Genomic DNA, 22,396 nt, shown 5'->3' with positions numbered 1-22,396 from the left:
ACTACTTTACTACTGACCTCATCCAACCTCCTTTGAAGCTTCTACCAACTGTGGAAAATGCACTGCACATCATCCAGAGTGTCACTTACACCAGCGACAGAGATGGGATGTCAGTTCCAGTGAGGACTGAGTGACTGTGAGGTCAGTGGGTCAGTGATCCTGAATAACTCTGGGCTCATGGGCGAATTGTTTCCCCTTTGCTTTATTTGTCTAAATTGGGAATCCTGCATGCATGGGAATCCTTTTGAAGTTTACAAAATTACAACTGGCATGATTTCAGTAATAAAGCATGACATGGGATTATTGAAATTAGTGTGAATATCTTAATGAATTGGGTGGAAATAATACAACAAACATTTGACACCATTTAGCAGAGAGCTACTGTCATCATTAGTAGTATTTACAAAATAAAGTTTACAAAGACAGACAATACTGTATAGGGTCATGCATCATGTGTCATATGCACGGAGGACTTTGATCAACATATTTCACACATTCAGGTTTCAGTACATACATGGTTCCTGAGGTCGTGGGGACGATGGGGATGTCTTCAGCCTCCATGGGGATGGACCAGGGGATGTGCAACTGAGGGGCTAACTCCCTCATTACCATGTTCCTGATGAAAAGCAAAAACAGACTTAAAATCATGAAGGAATCAGGTTAAAAGGTACAATTCAGAATATATCGGAGGCTAAATTAAACTTAAAAGCTGTGCATCATATTGCACATAGAGATTATGTTATAACACGCAGCTAGAAGAGATGAGGCAGATTAACATATTCCAAAAAGCTGACTTCCAAGTTTCTATGGAGATGCTGCAGGTCAGATCATACAAACTACAGTCTACCAAAATAAACAAGTATATGTGACAACTTTGTATCTGCAGTGCATGTTCCTTCCACCTGAGCATCACACCTTGAGGAATTCTGTCCATGCTAATGTCCATTACTGGAAAGAGTAAGGAAAGAAGCTTTCATCTGTCCTTCTATTAGTAGAATTTATGAGTCTGTAGTCATAAAGCTTCAGTTACTTTTCTAGGAGAGTGGTGGTAAATCAGAGACAAACTGAGATGTAAAGCTGACAACCGAACGCTCAGAGTCTGGAGCTGTGAATAAATTACAACACGACAGCTTCCAGGGGATATTTACTTTAAAGCTACAGCAAGGCTAGAATTACTACCTCACACTTCCTCTGCCAATTAGTCAAGTTGCATGATTTAACATAATAGGATTGGACTACAATGGAATTTAATCCTATAAGACATCTGTGTTAAACTGTTTCGTTGTTAGTTTATGAATTGGTCCGTTTTAGCCACGTGTTTCTTGCCTGGCATCTGCTGGTCACAGCCTTCTCTCTGACTGTTTCTACATAAACAGGATTTGAATACAGCTGAATTTCCCCTGGAGCTGTTCTCATTTACATGTTGTCGTGTTTCTGTTGTCAGACAATGGAACAGTGACTGTAAAGCACTCATTAAGACCAGTTGTTAACCAGCGGCTACTTCCAGGCTATTCCCAAGGACGACACTCGGGTCTCATCTACAGAGAGAAGCCCAGGTTTGTCCAAAAAGTCCGTCAGACAATGAACTGCTTCTTCATAACAGCACAGAAAAATCCAACTGTAACCAAGCTTTAGTCTTGTGTTTCAATATATTTGTGTTACTCAGTGGCACCGGATGGGTAACAACTGTGCTGGCTGTGTAGTAATGCCATTATGACCACACAGTTATTTATTAACTTACATCTTGCCTTTATTATAGTAGCAGTGATAGAGAGAAGGGAGAAGGGATGACATGCAACAAAAGAGCACAGGTACTGTAGGACATGAACCTGGGCTGCTAGTAAGCTCATGATACTTACCCCAAGACTTTGGCACAATCATCATAGTACTTCATAGAGTTCTTCACAAAGCTGAACCCGTTGACGTCACAAACAAAGGAGTGGCCATTGGCTCTGAGCAGGTCAAACCCACACACTGTTTGCTAAAAACCAAACACAAACAAACCAGATTTAAGGTTTAAGAGACTGATCAGACACACAATTATGTCCTGTTTTTTTTTTTGTTGCCGTTACCTCAGTCTGATTAAAAACAGACAGAGAAAACAGACACAGGTTCTGGCTGGATGAGCTCTGTGGCACACGTGTATAATCTGAGCTCTTGAACAAGGCAAACACTTTGACACAAACCAGTAGCAGACACAGATGTCCTCTAATGATCCTGGAGACTCGGGGGTTTTAAAAAAAAGTTATAAAAATCTCACAGTAAAGAAGGTTTGTGTATTTGATTCTTTATTCCCTAAAGAGCACAAGAACGTATGTTTGAACAGGCATCTTGTTTGTGCTCTTCTCTCCAACCTCAGAGACCTTTTTAACTGCTTGATTTTGTGAAAACTATGAAATTCACAAAGTCTTGATAGTCACACAATGTGTTTACAATAAAAATACATACTGAGTGATTAAGCTCTGCCTCTTGTAGTGATTACTTGTAACATTGACAATCAAATATATTTTTGGTAACACATACCAAATGCATTATAACCATACTTATAATGCAGTTATAGCACTGTATAACTATAGTTATAAATGATCATAATGCTTTATAACAATAATTACAACACACTATAAAACATTTTATCATGACTTATAAGGTCAGGTATTATACGTTATAATTGTAGTAATTGTGTAGTAACTCGCTGACAATGCCCACATCGATAATGCATTATAAATATACTTATGTGTTATAATTGGTTTATAAATGTGTATAACTACCATTATAAACACTCATAAATTATTATTAAGCATTATAATACTTGACCTTATAAGCCATTATAAAATGATCTGATGTGTTATGCTTATTGTTATAAAGCCTTATGATAATTTATGAGTGTTTATAATGATAGTTATACACGTTTATAGGCCAATTATAACACATAACAACTACATTTATAATGCATTATCGATGTGGGCATTGTCAGTGAGTTACTAACAATTATAACGTATTATAATACCTGACCTTTTAGTCAAGATAAAATGCTTTATTGTGTGTTATGATTATTATTATAAAGCATTATGGTCATTTATGAGTGTTTATAACTATAGTTATACAGTGCTATAACTGCATTATAACTCATAAGTATGGTTATAATGTGTTATATAGAGATAGGTATCAAATAAAGTGTTACCTTCTAAATAAGCTGTGGTTCTTACAGGAGTCCGCAACAGCAATTTGTTTGCTTGCTGGTTACAGGTCTAATATGTGGTGGTAAGAGCAGTGTGATGAGTAGAAAGCTTCAACTAAAATGTTTCTGGCTCCATTCACCAAGTATATTTATATGAGGAAATACTGTATTTCTTAACTGCTTGTCCACATGACGGCTCCACTGTAACTGGCTCAGACTCTCTCCTTGGCCTCAGATGAGCTAATAGAACAAGATCTTATGGCTTTCTGCCATGAGACACATGATGCAATGTTTGTGTTTACTGCACATAAAAAGCACTGAGTGTAATGTTTCTACTACTAATGGCTTGTGAAGGCAGGGTTAAGAGAAGGACCACTGTGATAAATAATGCAACTTAGGAAAACACATCTCAGAACTGGGCTTCTTTCTTTGATTTACTACACGATGACAGATGTTTACCTTGAACGCCAGGCAGACCTTGCGGGCCACCAGTTTCTCCATGGCTGTCAGCATGACAGGGTAACGGATCTCCTTCCCCTCGCTGTCCCTCTCTACCTTCCCATCCAGAGCGGGGGACTTTCTGGCCTCGGCATGGGCGTAGTCTGGACCCACTGTGTACACCTGAGATGTCCAGAATTAACCACAAAACCCAAACATATAGTACACAGAGAAGACACACAAAATACACATCATCATCACCATCACCCGCTCCAAGACATTTTCTAACTGGAGTGGACTTTATGATTCAGTGTGAGTCGCTGGCACATAAACCAGCTCTAGAAATCTAACAGCTCCGTCAGCGGCCAAGTGAACAATACCTTCACATCGGTGCCATCTGTGGGCATGAACTCCTCATAAATGTAGGACCCAGTCTTGCGTACGCTGCTCTCTGGGGAGTAAACGCTGCTACGACTCCCGATCTACAGTGAAAAGAAAGAGAGAGAGAGAGAGAGATCAGATTTTCATCTCATTACCCAACCCTTCATGTAGCTTCATAACAGTACTTTGTGCCACTGATGTTTGGAAAAGCTAACAGGTTCAAGCCTGCAGACACAACACAGGGAAAATCAGACAAAATAAGTATTGAGTGCATCAACATCTTTCTCAGTGAACATATTTCTAATAAGACTACTGACAGACATGAAATCTTCATGCAGCGATCGGCAGCTGGTTGCTTCCCTGTTGTTCCACCTGTACAATAGTCAGGTGGTGAAGAGGGCGAGTTCTGTTTTGTTAAATCATTCCCACCCTCTTCACCAACACTTTCAGTTCCTCCCCTCTGGCTCCCTCAGTTAAAACCAACAGACATAAACACTCATTCACCCCCACAGCCGTCACCCTCCTTAATGCAGGGAAAAGGACTTATACACTTGCACTAATTTATTCACTATGTTCATGTATTTTTAAATTTGACTAATTGTTGTTTCTTATCTGTGGAGATGGGGAAACTGTTGCCACAAGAGTCTTATGTTTACCTGTCATCATTATTGTACAGCAGTGCTGTTTTGCCTCTTTGTCATCATTCCTTAGTGCCTGTTGTGTCTTTAAATGTCAAGCACTATGCTGTAACACCATTTGCCCGATAAAGATTTACTTTACTTACAACCCAAGTAATCCACACATACAAAGACATTTAAACATATATGTCAATAAATGAAGTTCAGTGTAATAAACTGAATAAGTAGTGAACACATGAAGAAAAGCAGGAGGTGCAGAAAGCCGCAGGAATGTGTCAGTGTTCAGAAAGTCTCCTGTCTCCTATCAGAGCTCATTAACATCAGCTGCTTCAGTCCTAACTGATGCCTAGAAAAAGGTTTGTCATCACCAAGGTGTCACACAAGAAGCCTCTCATGATGGGTCATCACCTTCACAACCTCATGTTGAACTTCATACTGACGCTGTTAGTTACAGACGTGTTTCTTTACTGTTTAAAAGCCAATTATTTAATCAACCACCATGTCCTCTATGCACGCTCTCCATGCAAGACTGTTAATGCGTTCCATACTTATTTCCCCTGCTGTATATCCATAATACCTGAAGGGACCCGCATCAACTCACACTCATTAAAGTTTGTGTGAGTTGAAGCAGCATCTTGAACAGTTGCTTCCCTGTAGTGCCCTATCTGCCCGTGACTGAACCTTCTGTCACTGAGCTGCTACCTTTCTGAAAAGTCTCTGGCTGCCTCCTCCAGCAGACGTCGGGTAATAGATGTACACGTTATGGTCCTCGGCACACACAGGTTTCTCCACGAAGGGTTTAGGGAACACCTCTCCATTCACCTCCACGTGGTCTTCCGCCTCTACAAGGTTACACTCTGCACAAAAACATATTTGATAACATAATCTTTGAATAATCCTAAAGTGGCACAGACAAAGAAAATGCACACATACATTTCCACTTGATATAAAAGCACAATCACATCAAATCTCCCTGCAGGTCTGGGATGTGGCCACTGGCTGTTACTTCAACTATTGTGCAACAGATTACAGTGTAAGAAAAGTTACACTGTAATGTTTAAAACAAGAGCAGCACAAAGAAAGTGTTTCCTGTTATGTAATTTTACAGGCCTGTATTTTTACAGAATAAATAAAAATAGTGACAGTGAAGATGATTAATAGATTATTTGGTTACTGTATGCTGATATTCTTTCTTTACTTTACTACATCATCATCAAGCAGTTCATGCAAAACTTATTAAGTCAAAAAAAAGAACTCTTAGCCACCTTCAGGGTTGTCGGGATCTCGGTTTAACACAGCGTAACGAGGTAGGTCGATGCCCTCTTCTTGAAGGATCCGGTACACTTCCCTCCTGACAAGGAATCAAACAACTGTCACTCAGCTTCCATAGTGTGTATGTGCAGAGAGAGAGAGAGAGAGAAATGTACGAGTCTGGCTGCAGAAAGTAGCTGTAAAAAGTTTGATGGCATTCAGATATTAATATCTGGAATGCTATTGCAGAAGTTTGGTTGATATGTGGCAGCACATCAGTGGAAAATAATAGGGCACAAGAATGGATCCCTGCGGAACTCCAAAGTTCACTTCCACTTCCCAATTTCCACAAAATCCCCCTCCCAAAAAAGAATAGAACCAGTCCTAAACCCAAAGTTGAAATGCCCAGGCTATTGATGTTCAGATATTTAGCTGAAATGCAGAAATACACAGGCTGTTGAAAGTTGTAACAGGTGTAGTACAGAGTGTTGTTCACAGTCAGCTGCTAAAAGAATTTGATTTAAAGGAGACATATTCTGCCCCTTTTCCACAAATTAAAATAGTTCCCAGGTGTCTTAAAGACATGTCTGTGACATGCTTTGGTCAAAATACCACATCACAGCTCTTTTCATCCTCTTAAAACAGCCCTGGTCAGAACGGCTGGTTTCAGAGCCTGTCCCTTTAAATGCAAATGAACCACTGCTTGCCCCGCCCCTTCTACTGGTACCAGGTAGGGAGCCTGCACATTACAGATTTTTTTGTCAATTCTCACATTTTGGGGGCTGGAAGGCAAGACTAACAGCCAAATATATATTAAAGAGCCTTCAAAAAGTGATATTTCCATAACATGTCCCACATTTACACATTTTGAGTGCATCTTATACTGATAACGGTGAGAGTGACTAGGAGTGAGGCATGAGACAGTGTTTGTTTTGCTGCTGAAAACGTACCTGTCCTGTATGAAATACTGCATGTTGAGGTCGTTGATGAGCAGTGGGTTCCTGAGCTTGGCATACTCCACGGCTTTGTCTAGAGGAAAACCTGAAAAAGTGTCACATAGATAAAAAAGAAAGTGTGTCAGCCCATGGAGTTCAACAAGCAAAGCTCAGCTTGCATTTACAAATGTCAACTGAATCTTTAGGAAAACAGTGAATGGATCCATATTCGACTCGGCCTGCTGTTTTTTCCAGGTGAAAGTGTTGAGAACAGTCAAACTAATAAATGTCATGGTTCTAACTTCTAATGTATTACAACAAGTCCGTCGTCCTTTGGAGTTCCAACAGGTTGAAACCATATTTTCATAGATGTCAGTGTCAGTTTCACTGTGAGATTCATTGTAAGCTTGAGTGGACACGTGATCAGTGTAGCCCATTTTATGATGGCATATCATGGTTGCTATGGTTCTGATTTGCATGATGTCCTATCCCTCCCGCTTTTTTTTTTTTTCCTGTTAAGGGAGTGTTTCCTCAGTGGATGTGAGGGTCTAAGGGCAGATGATGTTGTTATGATGCTGTGTAAAGACCTTTCAGACAAAATAAATCTAAATATAGAAAAGACCATTAACAGAGGGAACAGGACCTTTATAATTACCACTGCACAGCACTATGAGCTGGGTAGTTCACTAAATAAAGTTGGCTAATTCCTGCCTGGTGTTGACTCATGCAAGTCACGAGTGTGTTTCATGCCTAAAACACACACTCTGATTATTCACCATATTCCTGGAAGTTTGAGTGACTAACATGCATGTCTGTGGGAAATGACCAGGTTTATATTAGTGTTCCTTCTTTCCAAACACAGGACTCATATTAAAACAGACTGTAAAGCAGCATTCCCATAAGATCTATTCTGTCTCACACACATACACAGATCAGATTCAGAGAGAGTGGCTGCTTTAAAGTCCCCCTCCCGCGGCCCTTTTTGGTTATTTTAAAACATTCTCTGTGGTCTTTAAATTGTGATTATGAAGTTTTTAGCCAAAATCACAAAACCTGTGCCATTTCCCAGGGCTCTTCTTCTGCACAGCACCAGGAGCTCATTAGCAATGCACCTCTGGAGGGTGGGCGGAGACTGTGCTGCTCTGTACCAGCCCAGCCACCCCCTCGCACTGACCCCCCCTCCCCCGCTGACAGCTGGACACTGTACAATTACAGTGGCGGACTGGCACCAAAAAGAGGCCCTGGCATTTTCGACAGAGTGGCCGCACATCACACAGACAGACACAGACACACACACACACACACACACACATATATACACGCACATATCAGTGATCATAAATGATGATGAGAAAAGAAAATGCATTGTTCACTAAAACTGCACACTGGGATTCGATCCCAGACTAGAATAAAGTCCTTGCTTACAGTGACAGCTGCTCTACCAGGTGACCTATACCTCACTTACTGCTGCTGTTATTGTGTCTTGAGTGTTTCAGATGCAGACCGGGGCGGGAGCTGTAGTGCCTGCCCCTGGGGTTGTGACACGTCAGCTCCAGTCTCCCTGAAACTGCCAGTTTGCGTCTGCCATTGGTTCACAGCAGTTTGAAGGCAGAAAAACTGAGAAATGCAATTTTGCACTTCCTTTTCTGCTGATATGTCCTCTAACACAAGAAAAATGCCACAGGAACATGTGAAAAGCACAAAAAACAAACACACTGGTCATACACAAAAGTGTATGACCAGTGTGGTAAAGGGATAGTTCAGCTATTTTTTTAAGTGTAGACAACGGTACCTGTTTTTGGTACTTTTGTGTGTATGTGTGGTAAATAAAGTTATTTTGTCTATAAATAATAGTCCTCAACATTTAAGAGTATTTTATGTTTTAGGGATGGGAAATGATTTTTGAATACCAAATAGTCATTCAATGGAAAAAAAAAAAGTTCATAATACTATTTTGTCTGAAAATATGTAAATGTTCCCTTTTTACTGTGGTAGAGGGAGAAACGTGGAAAGACTCCTACAGCCATCAGAAAGTTCTGTGTGAAACTCTGTAAATAAAAAATGAATGAAACTGAGGAGCAGCACAAACTCTGCAAGGTGCGGACTGTGATGAGAAGCATTAGGCTACCGGAGAGTATTGACGAAAGGAGACTTCGTCCATGACGGTACTGATTATCATTAACAGTCCGTTTCATTTTTAAATGACGGGTTGCTGTTTTTCAGTCGGTGATTTAAAACGACAGGCGAGCGGTACCGCTTCTCCATCAGTTGCTGTTTGACTTTGTGAATGAATGGGCTGCAAATGTATTGTAAGGCACGGAGTGGTCAACAAGACTAGAAAGGGTTTTTTGTCTTGAAGCAGTCCATTGATCTGGTAGACAGGAGTACAATTAACTACAACCCTTAAATAGATATTCCCACAGTGTACTCGCTTCACACCGAGACATTCCCATAACCTGGTCAGACAGCCTGACACAAACCTGGCAAACTCTCTAATACATGGTGGGGATTTTTAGGTTCACTAGAGGACAGAGAGGGAACATGTATTTTCTTCATTTAGTAAACTGAATAGATTTACTATATGCTGTTACATAAAGAAGCAGGGGATGTGTACTAGCAGTCAATTATTTATTACTGTTACACTACAGGTTGATTTTCCTTGTATTTAATCGTTAATGACATTCAGTTTAGTGGACAGATTAGGCATTCTACTCTTCATGACAAAATAAGAGAAGAGTTCACAGTATCAAGAGAATAAGTGAGTAGGTGACTGTAACCCAGCCAGGATTCAACAGTAGCTATTAACAGTCCACGTGCAAGAAAAGCTCCAGACCTCTGCTTTACCTTTGGAGTGGAAGGAGATGAGGCAGTCGCAGAGCGGCCACTTCTCCACCGGCTCCTCCAGGATCACCTCCTCGGGAAAGATGACCATGTCGATGTAGTCGAACTTACAAAGGCGCTCCAGGATCTGAGTCATGGGCTTGGATTTGGACTTCTTCATCATGGCACATATGCCCACCACAATCTGTCGCTCTGATGGCTGGTGGAGAGGACAGATGAGGTGAGTGTATTGATGGTTATTGATAGTAGATATATGTGCTGGGGTAAACTCTGCAGGACAGCATGTATCAAGACAATGATAACTGTCAACTGGAAGGATTCAAAACCACCGACCATAACTCAGTGGTACAGAGACTGAAAAGGGTCGACACAATGGAGAGAAGGACTGCAGGTAGAACTGTATCTGGATGACTGATGGAGGAATACGGTTTATTATAAGATTGTTGTGTTTCTCTATGATTGATACAGTATTGCTGTAATTCCCCTTGGTACAAATATCTATTTTCCATGTCATTTACTTTTGTGGTATTTCTACTGCATTTAATAGGTCCGATGTCAGTGAATGTTTTGTTTTGTGGAAAAATGAAAATACCTCAATAAAAAAAGAATGCCTTAACTCAGTGGTTCTCAAACTTTTTTACATCAAGGACCCCTAAATTGACACAAATTAGACCACAGACCCCCATTGGACAAAATTTTGAAGCAAACACAAGAAATACACAAATATTTGTTCTGACACTGAAGAACATTACTTTTTTCGTTCAAATTATGGCCAATGGTGTGAATTTTTGGAAATACTGTGGAGAAATTTCTGGGGAAAAAGTGGTAAGATATAAAAAGAAAAAAAAGAAAAGAAAAAAAAAGTTAAAAATTATCTAGAAAAAGTAGAAACATTTCTCAAAAAAAAAGTTTTTTTTTAAATTGTTTAAAAAAGTGGTAACATTTCTAAAAAAATAATAATAATAATAATAATTTCTCAAATAAAGAAAAAGTTTTGAAAATTCTAGAAAAAAGTGGTAAAATTTCAAGAAAAAGTTGGGGACACCGTTGAACCCTCTCAAGGACCCCCGGGGGGTCCCCACTTTGAGAACCATTGCCTTAACTGACAATAATGACACTACACATCCCCAATTAAACTGATGTGAGGAACCCTTTCAAAGGAGCCTCGGGGTTCCTGGACGCCACTTCAAGAACCACTGACACAGACACAGACAGTATGAGTCTACTGTGATTCTTCATTTGTATAATGGGTTCATCCAACTCTACAACAACTCATTTCCTTTCACAAATGAGTGAAACAGAAACATCTTTCTAGCTGCTATGGCCTCATGTGACCTGCAGTTTCAGCCGTGTCCTGTTTCTGTGAACTGGGTCAAATCCAAAACGGACATGTCTTTAAATGGCAAGTTGGCAACTGTAGGTAAAAGGAAAATCTTCCGGATGTAGGTACATGTTTATCCTGCTAATAATAATTACCCTGCTTTGAATCCATCAATCTTGCTCTTATCCAATAGTTTTAGATCTGCTGCAGACTTTGCTCTTGTTTAGTTTTTAGCATCACATTTTGGGCCAAGATTTGAATAAAAATGATTTACAATGTTTTACCATAAATGTGTCATTTTTTTCACATTTGATTGACATAATTTAATTACACTGAGGTGTTTTCTACTGCTACACTTTTAATAATCAGAAATCTCTGCTGTTGCGCCAGTGGTCACATTGACAGCTCATGTATGAACTCTGTGCAGATCAGCACATGCTCACAGACAGATGTAGAGGCACAAGGCAGAGGGGAAATCATATCTAGTGCGTGAGCAGCCAACACAACCCTGAGATAAAGTCCTTTTATAGCTACAGGAGCACAAAACAGACCAGAGGCATTCCAGTTGTTTATATGCGACATTGTTCTCACGCCAACCTTTGTATATTTGTCTCTTTTTTTTCCACTCCAAATAAAACTTTCCTATTTAAAGATTCAATTTGCCTGCTCACTCTCTTCTGCCTGAAAATGACCAATAATGTAGCTCCCTGCTCTGTTCCCTTTTCCATAATTAATAAAAAGTCAGTGGGGGGTGTAATAATTAATACCCGAAGGTACAAGGTGCAGCTCGTTGGAGTAGCAGACATTTGACTGTGTGCACACCTGAATCTCCAGCTGGGACTTACCGACTCATCTTCGTCGTCCTCCATTTCTTCTTCCCGGAACATCTTGTTCTTCACGCCTGCCTCCATTTGACCGACGTCCCGCTCCTCATCTTCCAGTCCGACCACAAACCGAGGAACGTCTCCGTCGCCCCTCCCCCGTCCGTCCCCTGCCCCTGCTCCTGGTCCTGGTCCTTCGCAGGTGTCGGTCATCACAGGCCGACATGCACCATGGCTGCTTCAGGTGGCTCCTCCCCCAGCGTGAGGGGGTCAGACAGCGAAGCAGGGAAGAAAACTCTGTCAACCTGTTGCGCTTATCGCCGGGTAAGATGACTGACAGCCGAGAGCCGTGGTGATAAAGTGAAGAGTCTTGTTGGCGTTTCTGATAACGGCTACGTGAGCGTACAGTACGTGCTGAGGTAGAAAAGGAGCGGTGGACGTCCCTGAGAGGTCAAACAGAGGAAGTGAAGTGAACCCAGTGTGTGTTGAGGTAGGCGGGTCGGGGTCCTGGTTGCAAAACTCCCTGTGTCAGGACAGAGGAGGCCTGGCTCTGGGAGACCACATGACTCCACACTCAGCATCTGTGCACCATCTTTCTTGGCCTGGATACAAAAAACATGGAGAAACTGGTTCAGCGACTAGTTTAAAACAGGTTAACACTGACGCACAAGTTTGTGTGACATAAACATCAGGGTTGTAACATCAGCTGCACAACAGGAGAATGACTTTATTGCAGGCATGTCTGAACTATTCCACAAAGGGCCGGTGTGGCTGCAGGTTTTTGTTCCAACTAGGGTTGCAAAATATCAGGAATTTTCAAAGTTGGAAACTTTCCATGGGAATTAACGGGAATATACTGTATGGGAATAAATGGGAATAAACGGGAATAAATCCGAAATTTACAAAATTGAAGGTTGGCCCTTAATAAGTAATTAGTAATGTTTTACTCAACATTCATGTTTTTGTTGTTCAGTAAAATAATTGATGGTTCATACAAGAATTAAAACTTGATAAAGTTCTACTCACAAATAAATCTGTTGAAATGTCATGTTTTCTAATTGTATTAATTTGCATGGATGACAAAACAAATTCCCAATAATTCCTATAAATTCCCATAATTCCAATGGAAAGTTTCCAATTTGGAATATTTCCAAAATTCCCCAGCTTAACTTCCCATGGAAAGTTAAGTTTCTGGAAATTTACCGTAATTTACTGGAAATTTTCCACCCCTTTGCAACCCTAGTTCCAACCAATCAAGGACAAACAGTTTGACCAATCGACTGTGTGAAGAAGTCTGGTATTCTGCTGCTGCTGCTGCTGCTGCTGGTTGGAACAAAAAGCTGCAGCCACATGGTCCTTTGTAGAACAGTTTGGACATGCCTGCTTCATTTCTGAGGAACCTGCTTCATTGCAACACTCAAGAGTCAAGAAATAATGTTACTCAAGTTTTAAACTGATGTAGAAAGAATTCTATTGTAAAAATGAAACTTGGCTGAGAAGACAACAGAGTTCAGATTAATCACAAATGATGGGAAACACTGCATGTCTCCAAAACGTATCAGGAAGGTTTCCAGGATGTCAATTAGCCTACTCATTTTAACAGTTGCCGGTCAAAAAGGGGACTTCATGATCGATTACCATGGCAACGCTTGAAGCTTCAATTTTTTTGGTTCAGCCCTATAAAATACATAACAATAAAATAACATTAAAATACATGAATATAGAACAAAAAACTAAAAAGGCACAACAATAAGAAAACAGAATCAGTTCAAAAAGGCGCTAAAAGTGTTACACATCTGTACCTACTTCTGTTAGAAATCCATTGCTGCTGCTCCACGTCAGATGAGACACACACACACACACACACACACGCACACACACACACGCATCGTCATCATCTACTCAACGTTAGCCTGATGCAGACTCATCACATTTAATGTTCGTCCCTGTTTGGGGTTGTCACAGCAACAGGGCCTGAAGAGGAGCCAGACTACGTCTCTATTGTGTCCTGTACATTAAAGTGCTTCACGTTACCTCCTTGGTTTTCATTTCACTTTCAGGCAGAATTCATTAACTCGTCTGATAATCAAATAATTGTATTAGTCTCTTTAGGAACAACGTTTACTCGTTCCAGGTTTCAAATGTGAGCAGCAGGACGTTTTCTATCGATATGAAGATGCCAGTACCTGGGCTCTGAGATGAAGTATTTTTTCTATCGATATGAAGATGCCAGTACCTGGGCTCTGAAATGAAGTATTTTAGTGAGCTTCATTATTCTTTTACAGTTCGTAAACAAAACTGTTTGATTCAGTCAAGTCTGTTGCTTAATAGAGAAAATGCAGACTAATCAGGGAAACAATGTATTGTTGGCGGCACAACTGTTGCTGCAGGCACATGAGACTCTTTGAGTCATGATCAGAAAGAGCATGAGTTATCATGGTGGTGTGTGTTTTTGACTGCTGTGCGTGAATGCATTTACTAGAACGTAGATGCTGCTCATTAATACATCACTGAAAATACAATGCTGTGCCCCCTCCCTGAATTCTTATTTCTTTCCATATTTGTTGTTGAAGATCATAAAAAAAAACATTAGACAAAAATATCGTAATATAAAATGCAGTTTTTAAACGATGATTTCATTGATGAAAGGAAAAAAGCTATCTGAACCTACCTGGCTCTATGTGAAAAAGTAATTGCCCCCCACTTGTTAAATGAACTAACTGTGACAAACCACATTTTTTGGAAAGCTGAGTTCAATATCACTCGTCACACCCAGACCTGATCACTGCCAGACCGGTTGAATCTGTCCCACAATGTGAAGGAGGCTCAAAGATCTCAAACAGCAACACATCAATCAAAGTGTTACAAAGCCATTTCTAAAGATTTGGGACTCCAGTGAACCACGGTGAGAGCTGCTTGGGATATCTTTGTCAAATATATAAACTTGTTTGATGATCTTGAACATTTAAATGTGACAAATATGCAAAAAGGTAAGAAATCAGGGAGGGGACAAATAACAAATAACAAAAACTCGTCACTGAGTCAAGGCTGGTTTTCTGCTCCTCATGTTTAATGCACAGTTGCCTGATTCACAACAAACCGCTTGAATGTTCAAGTCGATTCTGCAGTCGTTTGTGAATTTTATTTCGTTTCACTTCCCAGCATGCCTTTGACTAAAGCGTTCTGGGAAGCGAGTTAGCACGAAATAGAGGAACGTCATTTGGTACTTATTGAAAAATATATTTACAGTGCAACAAATGCACAAAACAAGTACAAAACATACAATAAAACTAATAGGCTACACATAGTTCTACATAACAGATGTGACAATGAACTCATGCCTGAATAATTCATCTCTTTTCCTTGAAACCATTTCCAGACCATGGCAACCCAACGGTAGCTGTAAAGGTGTTACACATACTATAACGATAAATGTTGTTGCATAACAGTTGTGTGTTGGGGGGGGGGGCATGCTTGTCTTGTCCAGGGTGAAATGTTAAACTGTGAACACTGGTCAAATTTCACCAGCCACTTCCAACCCCGGTCAGTGTGTTTATCAAACTGTGTTGCTGCTTATCTGTAACCTGAGTCGATGCGCACAATAAACAAGCAGTTATGTCATTCTGTTGTAAGTGTGCCAAAGTGCAAGGTGGGAAACGTAGCCCAGCTAGAAGCAGAAACTTGCTGCTCTATAACGGTGTGCCCACAAACTTGAGACGCGGCCAAAACCCCGTTCATGTGCCTCTCATCAGTGAGGTCCGACGCCCCCGTTTGAACGACACCGCCCCCCCCCATCACGCCGCCACCTACAGCAAACAGCTGACTCGAGGGGAAAAGGCTCCACAAACAGACAAGGCAGATCATATCACCTCTTATGACGAACCACAGGCCGCCCGTGCGCTCCGTACAGTCTTTGAATGTCTACAAGAACTTAAAGGGATAGTTCAGTTTTTTTTTTTAAGTGGGGTTGTATGCGGTACAAATTGCCACTAAGGCTAATATCTGCAGTAGAAAGGTCTCTGCCCCCCCACTAAGAAATACTGGTGCATCGTGCTGCACTGAGACACAGGCAGTACATTGTTGTCAATGAGGGACAATTAATCAGAGTATTTTCACCATGTACGAGAAGTCCCATCTCAAAATAATACACCAGTTCACAAGTACGTAGTAAACATTTCCAATACATTAGCTGGTCGGTAAAAAGTGGGTTTATCTGGAACTAACCGCAGTTATGACATCAAACAGCTGATAGGTGAATTGATCCAGCTGCGCGGAGGAATACTGAGTGAGTTGGTTAGTTCCAGATACACTAACTTTTTTCCGACCAGCTGATGCATTATAAATTTTTACTTCATATTGTACCCTTGAACTGGTGTATTATTTTGAGACGGGACTTCTCACAGGCAGCGAAAGGACGAAATGATTCGTCTCCCATTCACAACCTTTACTGCCTGTGTCTCTGTGCAGCACAATGCGCCGGTTTTTCTCAGTGGGGGGGGAAGCAGAGACCTTTCTACTGCAGTTATTACACTTAGTGACCATTTGTATCTCATACAACCCCGCTTTAAAAAAAACTGAACTATCCCTTTAATAGAAGTCACTTTCGCTCACACACGGCATGGATTACTTCATCGGAAACAGTTTACACTCTGGCTGCTGCGAAGCCGACTCCTCTTCCTATGTCCTGATCTCCCTGCCAGGACATACCTCGACCAAATCTCACAACACAGTCCACCGTCCAACCTTGGGACCCAAAAATAACTGTGTCCTGCTGCGGGGGCGGGGGGGTGGGTGAGGGGCAGATGGGAAGTAAGAGGTGGAGCCAAGGCACGAGTGTTGGGTGCCATGGGCCAGCTACACTGCCCAAAAACAACTCATCATTGCTAACCTCTGAGGCGATGACAGACTGCACTAAAACAAGTGGAAGACATCTCGCCAGGCCGAGGTCGCCGAACACCAACAGAGATAAACTCGTAAATAAATACTTAGAACTGGTGTAAGCTCCAGTTTATTTAGTCTTCACTACACCAAGGACATGATGACCTTTAGGCAGGAAAAGGTGACACGTTGTATGTATGCACCTGTATGCAAACACCTCATGAGCTGCATTTAATAATGCACCCATTAAAATAACTTTCAGCAATAAACTAAGCTGGAGTCACAATTGGTTGGAGAGAAAAAACACTTAGCATCCAGTTGCACATGACTCAACGGCACTGACGGTTCAACTTTGATGCAATTCTCCCAAGTGTACTGTGTGCTGCAGCAACAATTCCCCACTATATTGATTCCTCTAACTGCCACTTTAACTCTTGGAAGCAGTTATGGTGTGTATACTCTTTGAACAACCGGATGGTAAAAAACAAAACAAAACAATAAAACTAATCAATATGAGCATGACAACAGTATGTCAGTATGTCTGAGCCATGTCCTATGAATACAGTGTTTTTAACCTGTGCAGTGAAATAGGTAAACCTTCTGTCTGCGGCAAATAAGCTCCTGTACTTGTTGGGAAATGTTAATTATTGTGTTATGCTTCCATTGTGTTGAGTAATATTCCACACTAGTAGGCCTATAACCATTATAAAGGCGCTGTGAGTATAACTATAGTAACCTTATTCTTTATACAGCCGTAATGTAGTCGTAAGGTTATTAAATGGTTAAAGTTTTCATCAGATTCTGAGGTTTAGTTTAAAAAGGATATTTCTACAGCTTGTGGTTAAACGTCAAACACTAGTTCACTGAGAAGAATTCACTACAGCAGCAACACATTGCACATTGTTATCTATGAGTACGAGTATAAACATATTTACATATCAGTATAAAGATGTGTAATTAAACACATGAAAGGCATACAGTACATACCGGTAATTGTCAGTATAAATGTAATGAATCACTATAGATATGTATGATTGCAAGTCTCTATCCCAAAGTGATGAGACAGGTGGAGCTAGCTGGTTAGCAGGCTAACTTTACTAAAGGAAAAAATGTGACAGACACACACAGGAGTTGCTTTCACTGCAGGACACAGCTGTTGGTGAGAAAAGCAATTAGGCTTGAAACTAAACTCACAACACGCTAAGCAACAGCAAAACCTACATACAGCTCCTTTGAGAACAAACGTTTAATGGATTTTCTCAAGAATGTTTGCAGGAATATTTCAACATTTTGGCAAATTCACCTATTGTCATAATCCCTATAGTCATAGCAGTAGGTTCATTACCTTTAATTGTCGGTGCAAGCTATTTTTAGATTGGCAGGGCAGAGAAGAGCTGCTCAGTTAACGCTACGGAGGCATATGGTAGCCTAGGCTATTTCCAGGTTTCCCCCATCAAACTCATCAAATACACATCCAACAACTCCAAAACACTCTGCTGGACAAGTTGTGACCTTCACATTCGCCACGCTATGAAATAATAACATAGTAACATTACGACACACAAAGCAAATACTCGGAACTACTTGTGCTTTTGAAGTCACTCCGCCCAGCAGCCGTGTCAGTCAATCATATCTATTACATCCGGTTTGTCTGTTCACTGGCTTTAATCAAAATCCCCTGTTCTTTTTTTAGTTTTTTAGTATGTTTTTATTTGAACTTGTATTATGAGTATTTTAAACTATTTATTGCACTCTCCGCACTTTCTCTTTCCTTTCTTGGATTTGTGTGCCATTGTTACTACTGTAGTGTATGTATTGTGTATGTACAAAGCAGCTGATACAACGCCACTTGCCCAAGACAAATTCCCCTTCCGGGACAAATAAAGTTTATTTGATGATTTGATTTGGAATGTGGTTCCGGCTACGCATTTACCTCTAAAACAACTCTGTCTCATAACATTACGTTATTATTTCATAGCGTGGTGAATGTGCAGGTCACAACCTGCACGAGAGTGTTTTGGAGTTGTTAGATTATGTATTTGATGAGTTTGATGGGGAAAACCTGGAAATATATGCCTTTGTAGCGTTAGCTGAGCAGCTCGTATCTCTGCCCCGCCGATCGAAAAATAGCTTGCACCAACAATTAAAGGTAACAAACCTACTGCTATGACTATAGGGACTATGACAATGGGTGAATTTACCAAAATGTTGAAATATCAATTTAAAGGGTTATGAAAAGCATTACTTCCTGCCAAATACTGCTATCAGATTTTTGAAACTCCAATGCAATATACAGCAGTATTTGCCTGAAAAATCAAGTGTGGGTTAAGCAATATTCCTCAGTCTAAACTCCTGTATTCCTACTGGTACGTAACAACTACATCACTTATTCACGTTCATATTTCTGTGTATAAACTTTGCCCAGGGCTCCCTGGTGGTGACTGGTGCTGTTGTTTTGTGGATTCTGACTAACATCATAACTGAGCAGTGTCCCTTTAAGTGAGGACAAAACAAATGAGACAGACAGGGGGAAACGAGGCAAAAATATCTTTGCGCAAGACTGGCCCGTCTCTGCTACTATCTATAATACTCCCCTTCTGAAAAATAAAACCCTCTATCTCCCGTGAATAAATGAGAGGCTGATTATAAACATCCCTGGCTGTCACCTGCAGCCTCCAACCGCAGATGAGTCACCTCCGTCACCGCCGCAGGGCTGGAGATCAACAACATGAGTCCAATAAAAAGGCTTTTAACCTTTGAGACTGTCTGGTGCAGGAAGCCGGCGTCGACTCGTGTTTATGACAGGGACGAGTTGGTCATTAGATCCTATTCACTGTCACCATTTCCCTGATCGAACAGCAAATGAGAAAAGTCATGACACACTGTGCAAAAGGCGACGGGTTATTGTCAGTAATGCTTAGTGGGTGGATTTAGGAAATTAAATAAAGCATTATATTATAATGTGTTTGTGATTGGAGCCTTTATTGTGAAAAGAATTTAATAGACAAAGCATTTAACAATGAGCTCAGAGTGAGGATGATGCTGAATAAATGAGCCGCTTGTTATCTAAAGATTAAATCATTAACAAAGCAGTTAATTATTATACCCAATAAAACTTACTGCTGAAGTGCACAAAGTTATGGAGACGTGACACTAACGTCAGCCATGGGTATACATTATCACCCTTAAGGGTCAGATAACATGCTGGTGATGTTATCAGGGTATAACCAGCAGTGGGAGAACAGTTAGATCAGCTGATAAATTCATTATGCACTGAGCACTGGAGAAATTAGCTTTGTTTGCAAATATAAATGGCTGTCATCACTGAACGCAGACGCCATAATCAGCTTGCTGGTGCACCGCAGGCCCTGGAAAACAGACCCATTACTGCTCACTTATCAACCTAAATATTTCTGACTGTGGCAGATGAGACCTCTGCAAGGTTTACAAGATGATTTACGAAGCACGGAAAGATGCATGACTATATTCCCCTGCCTCTGAGCTTCTGATGAATAACTTTTGCCAAGCATACAGCTTTCAGGATGACAATAGAAATCTAACTTTAATGGCACCCTCGGGATAAACTGGGCTGCTGCAACAGCCGATAATAGAAGGACGCAGCAGTGAGAAAACAAAGGATAAAGAGGAACATAAACAAGGATATAGCTGATGGGGTTTATGAATAAATATGGTACAAAGGTAATGATTTCATCACTAGGACACTGCAAGTATAATTTATGAATGCAGAGGGGGAAAAAAACAACAGCTGGGTTGTATATGCACCATATTACACTGTATTAGGTGACTAATAGGTTTATTCAACTCTTGATTTAACTCCCTCAACTTGTGGTTTGTGGAATAAATCATAGCATGTGGTCTGGTGTCTGACAGTTTGAATATAGCTATCGAGTTCCTTCCATTTTCAATTACTGGATCTATAGGCTATTTATTTGAAGTTTTGGCTCAGGCTTTTCATTAAACTGTGTTTCCCATTCATTCTGTTACATGTGTCAGCAGCAAATTTACACATTATTGATGGAGCCCATTAGACCAATTAGTTTGTTTGGGCAAACAAAGGCCTGCAGGCTATGTATGGCTCGTTGGGATTCTTAATCCAGCCAGTCAAAGTACAAAATTGTCCAAATTATAGCAAAGACCACAAACTTTGATGCACTGGAAAAAAGGGTGAGCAACAGCACTGCTCCACTGAAACTGGATGTAATTTGAATGTAAGTTTTCATCTGATACTGGCCCGGCCGTCAAATTTTAAAACTCATTGTGGCCCCTGAGCTAAAGTTTGCTCACCCCTGCATTAGAGGGAAATAATAAATTGGCTAAATAATAAGTTACTTGACAAACATGTAATTAACTATTAGTTTTTCAAAGTAAGAGTAGGCTACCAAACTTTTATCTTTACAGGTCTCATCTAAAAGGATTTCCTGCCTCTGCAAAATGTGATGCAACATGTGATCACACAAAACAAGCAATCTGACCATTATTCCTAAAGTTCAGTTCCCAGTGATTTGTGGTCAATTCAGACATGAAATTCAATCATTTTTTACCGTCCTGGAGGATAATATGTGGCACTGTTACACAGTTATTGCTGGAAAAGGCGCGGGAAAGATGCGTTTTATTCAACTAACTATTATTCTATGAACTTTCTTTGGCTCTTAGTTGTGACGCGTGTTGGGGGCGGGGCCACACAGCAGCGATATAAGCTACAAACACTCAGCCTTGCATATGTAGGAACTAAATAGGCTACCTTTCAGAAACTGCACATTGCTGAGGATATTACTGTTTAATGTATCAGCACCAGGCGTGTTGGGTGTTTAAAGCCGCAGTCTGCTTTTGGACTCACTATTGAACACAATGAATGAGTCAGATGGGGGGTCTGGTTAACACACGGCTCCTCCGCGAGAAATAAACCGCACAAAAACACATAAATAAATCAGTGCGCCGACCTGTTCATCACACACACACAACACCTGACACACACACGGAAAAGTTTCGAAGAGTTTATCTTGCCTGCGTCTGTCCATTCCCACCGAAACAACCGCTAAATCCAACTTCACCCCTGTAGCCTGCTGTCGCAGCAGCAGCAGCAGCAGCAGCAGCAGCGGCCACGCCGCCAGGAAGCAACAAAGTGTCCAACTCCACGGGACTTACCGGCGGAAAACAAATGGAAGTCAGTCAGCTGTTCACTTCCTTGTTCCTCTGTCTAGACCGGACTGAAGAGCAGCTGCTGGCGGACCCGGGCTGTAGTTTCCCTTCTTCTCTTCTTCCTCTGTGTGTCTGGTGGACCACGGTCAGTGAGGTGAAGGAGCTACACCCGCTAAAGTTCACACACGGTCGCCGCTGCGCTGCTGCCGCTGATGCTGCTAGCTTCCTTCCTCCTCTCCTCACCTCTGGTTTTTTTTTTTTTTTTTTTTTTTACATAAAGTTGAAGTTTTTTGAGCAGCGTCGTTACTGCCACCTAGAGGCTGAACTGCTGTATCGCAGCGCTGCTGGCCTGCCCAGTGCCCTCCCTGCCCACCAGAAGTTGTCCTAATCAGCTCTTGTAATGTGAACCATTTCCATGTTTTCTCCTTTTTTCCCTGTTAAATTTTCAAATGGCATTTTACTTATGTAACTAGTGTTCCTAAAAGCCATCAAGTTTGTGATTGGCCCCAATAGGTTATCGGTTGGGGGGAAAAAAATCTCATTAAAATCTTGCA

General features: G+C 41.0%; 1 protein-coding gene across 9 annotated transcripts in view; it reads right to left on the bottom strand.

The window, feature by feature from the left end:
- ppip5k1b (diphosphoinositol pentakisphosphate kinase 1b) overlaps nt 1-22,098 on the bottom strand; it is a 60,621-nt gene extending 38,523 nt beyond the window's left edge. For 5 of the 9 annotated variants that reach the window (XR_015035973.1, XM_085778476.1, XM_085778478.1 and 2 more), the window contains exons 1-10: nt 21,849-22,090; nt 11,829-12,406; nt 9,666-9,861; nt 6,837-6,927; nt 5,901-5,986; nt 5,338-5,492; nt 3,997-4,098; nt 3,638-3,799; nt 1,860-1,981; nt 515-616 (exon numbers count right to left, since the gene is read on the bottom strand). Coding sequence is in view for 8 of the 9 variants with exons in the window: in XM_085778476.1 (XP_085634602.1) it covers nt 515-616; nt 1,860-1,981; nt 3,638-3,799; nt 3,997-4,098; nt 5,338-5,492; nt 5,901-5,986; nt 6,837-6,927; nt 9,666-9,861; nt 11,829-12,017 (1,205 nt within the window). In the remaining variant the exon portion in view is untranslated. Of the gene's footprint in view, nt 1-514; nt 617-1,859; nt 1,982-3,637; nt 3,800-3,996; nt 4,099-5,337; nt 5,493-5,900; nt 5,987-6,836; nt 6,928-9,665; nt 9,862-11,828; nt 12,407-21,848 lie in introns of all 9 variants that reach the window. The other 4 variants (XM_085778477.1, XM_085778479.1, XM_085778481.1 and 1 more) reach the window with 1 other exon arrangement.
- Nucleotides 22,099-22,396: the final 298 nt, after the last annotated feature.

The sequence above is a fragment of the Trachurus japonicus genome, chromosome 6 (genome assembly GCF_045865225.1).
Source record: "Trachurus japonicus isolate A0001 chromosome 6, Traja_1.0".
Lineage (NCBI taxonomy): Eukaryota > Metazoa > Chordata > Actinopteri > Carangiformes > Carangidae > Trachurus > Trachurus japonicus.
Note: the sequence above shows the minus strand (reverse complement) of the source record. Positions and strands in the feature narration are given on the sequence as shown.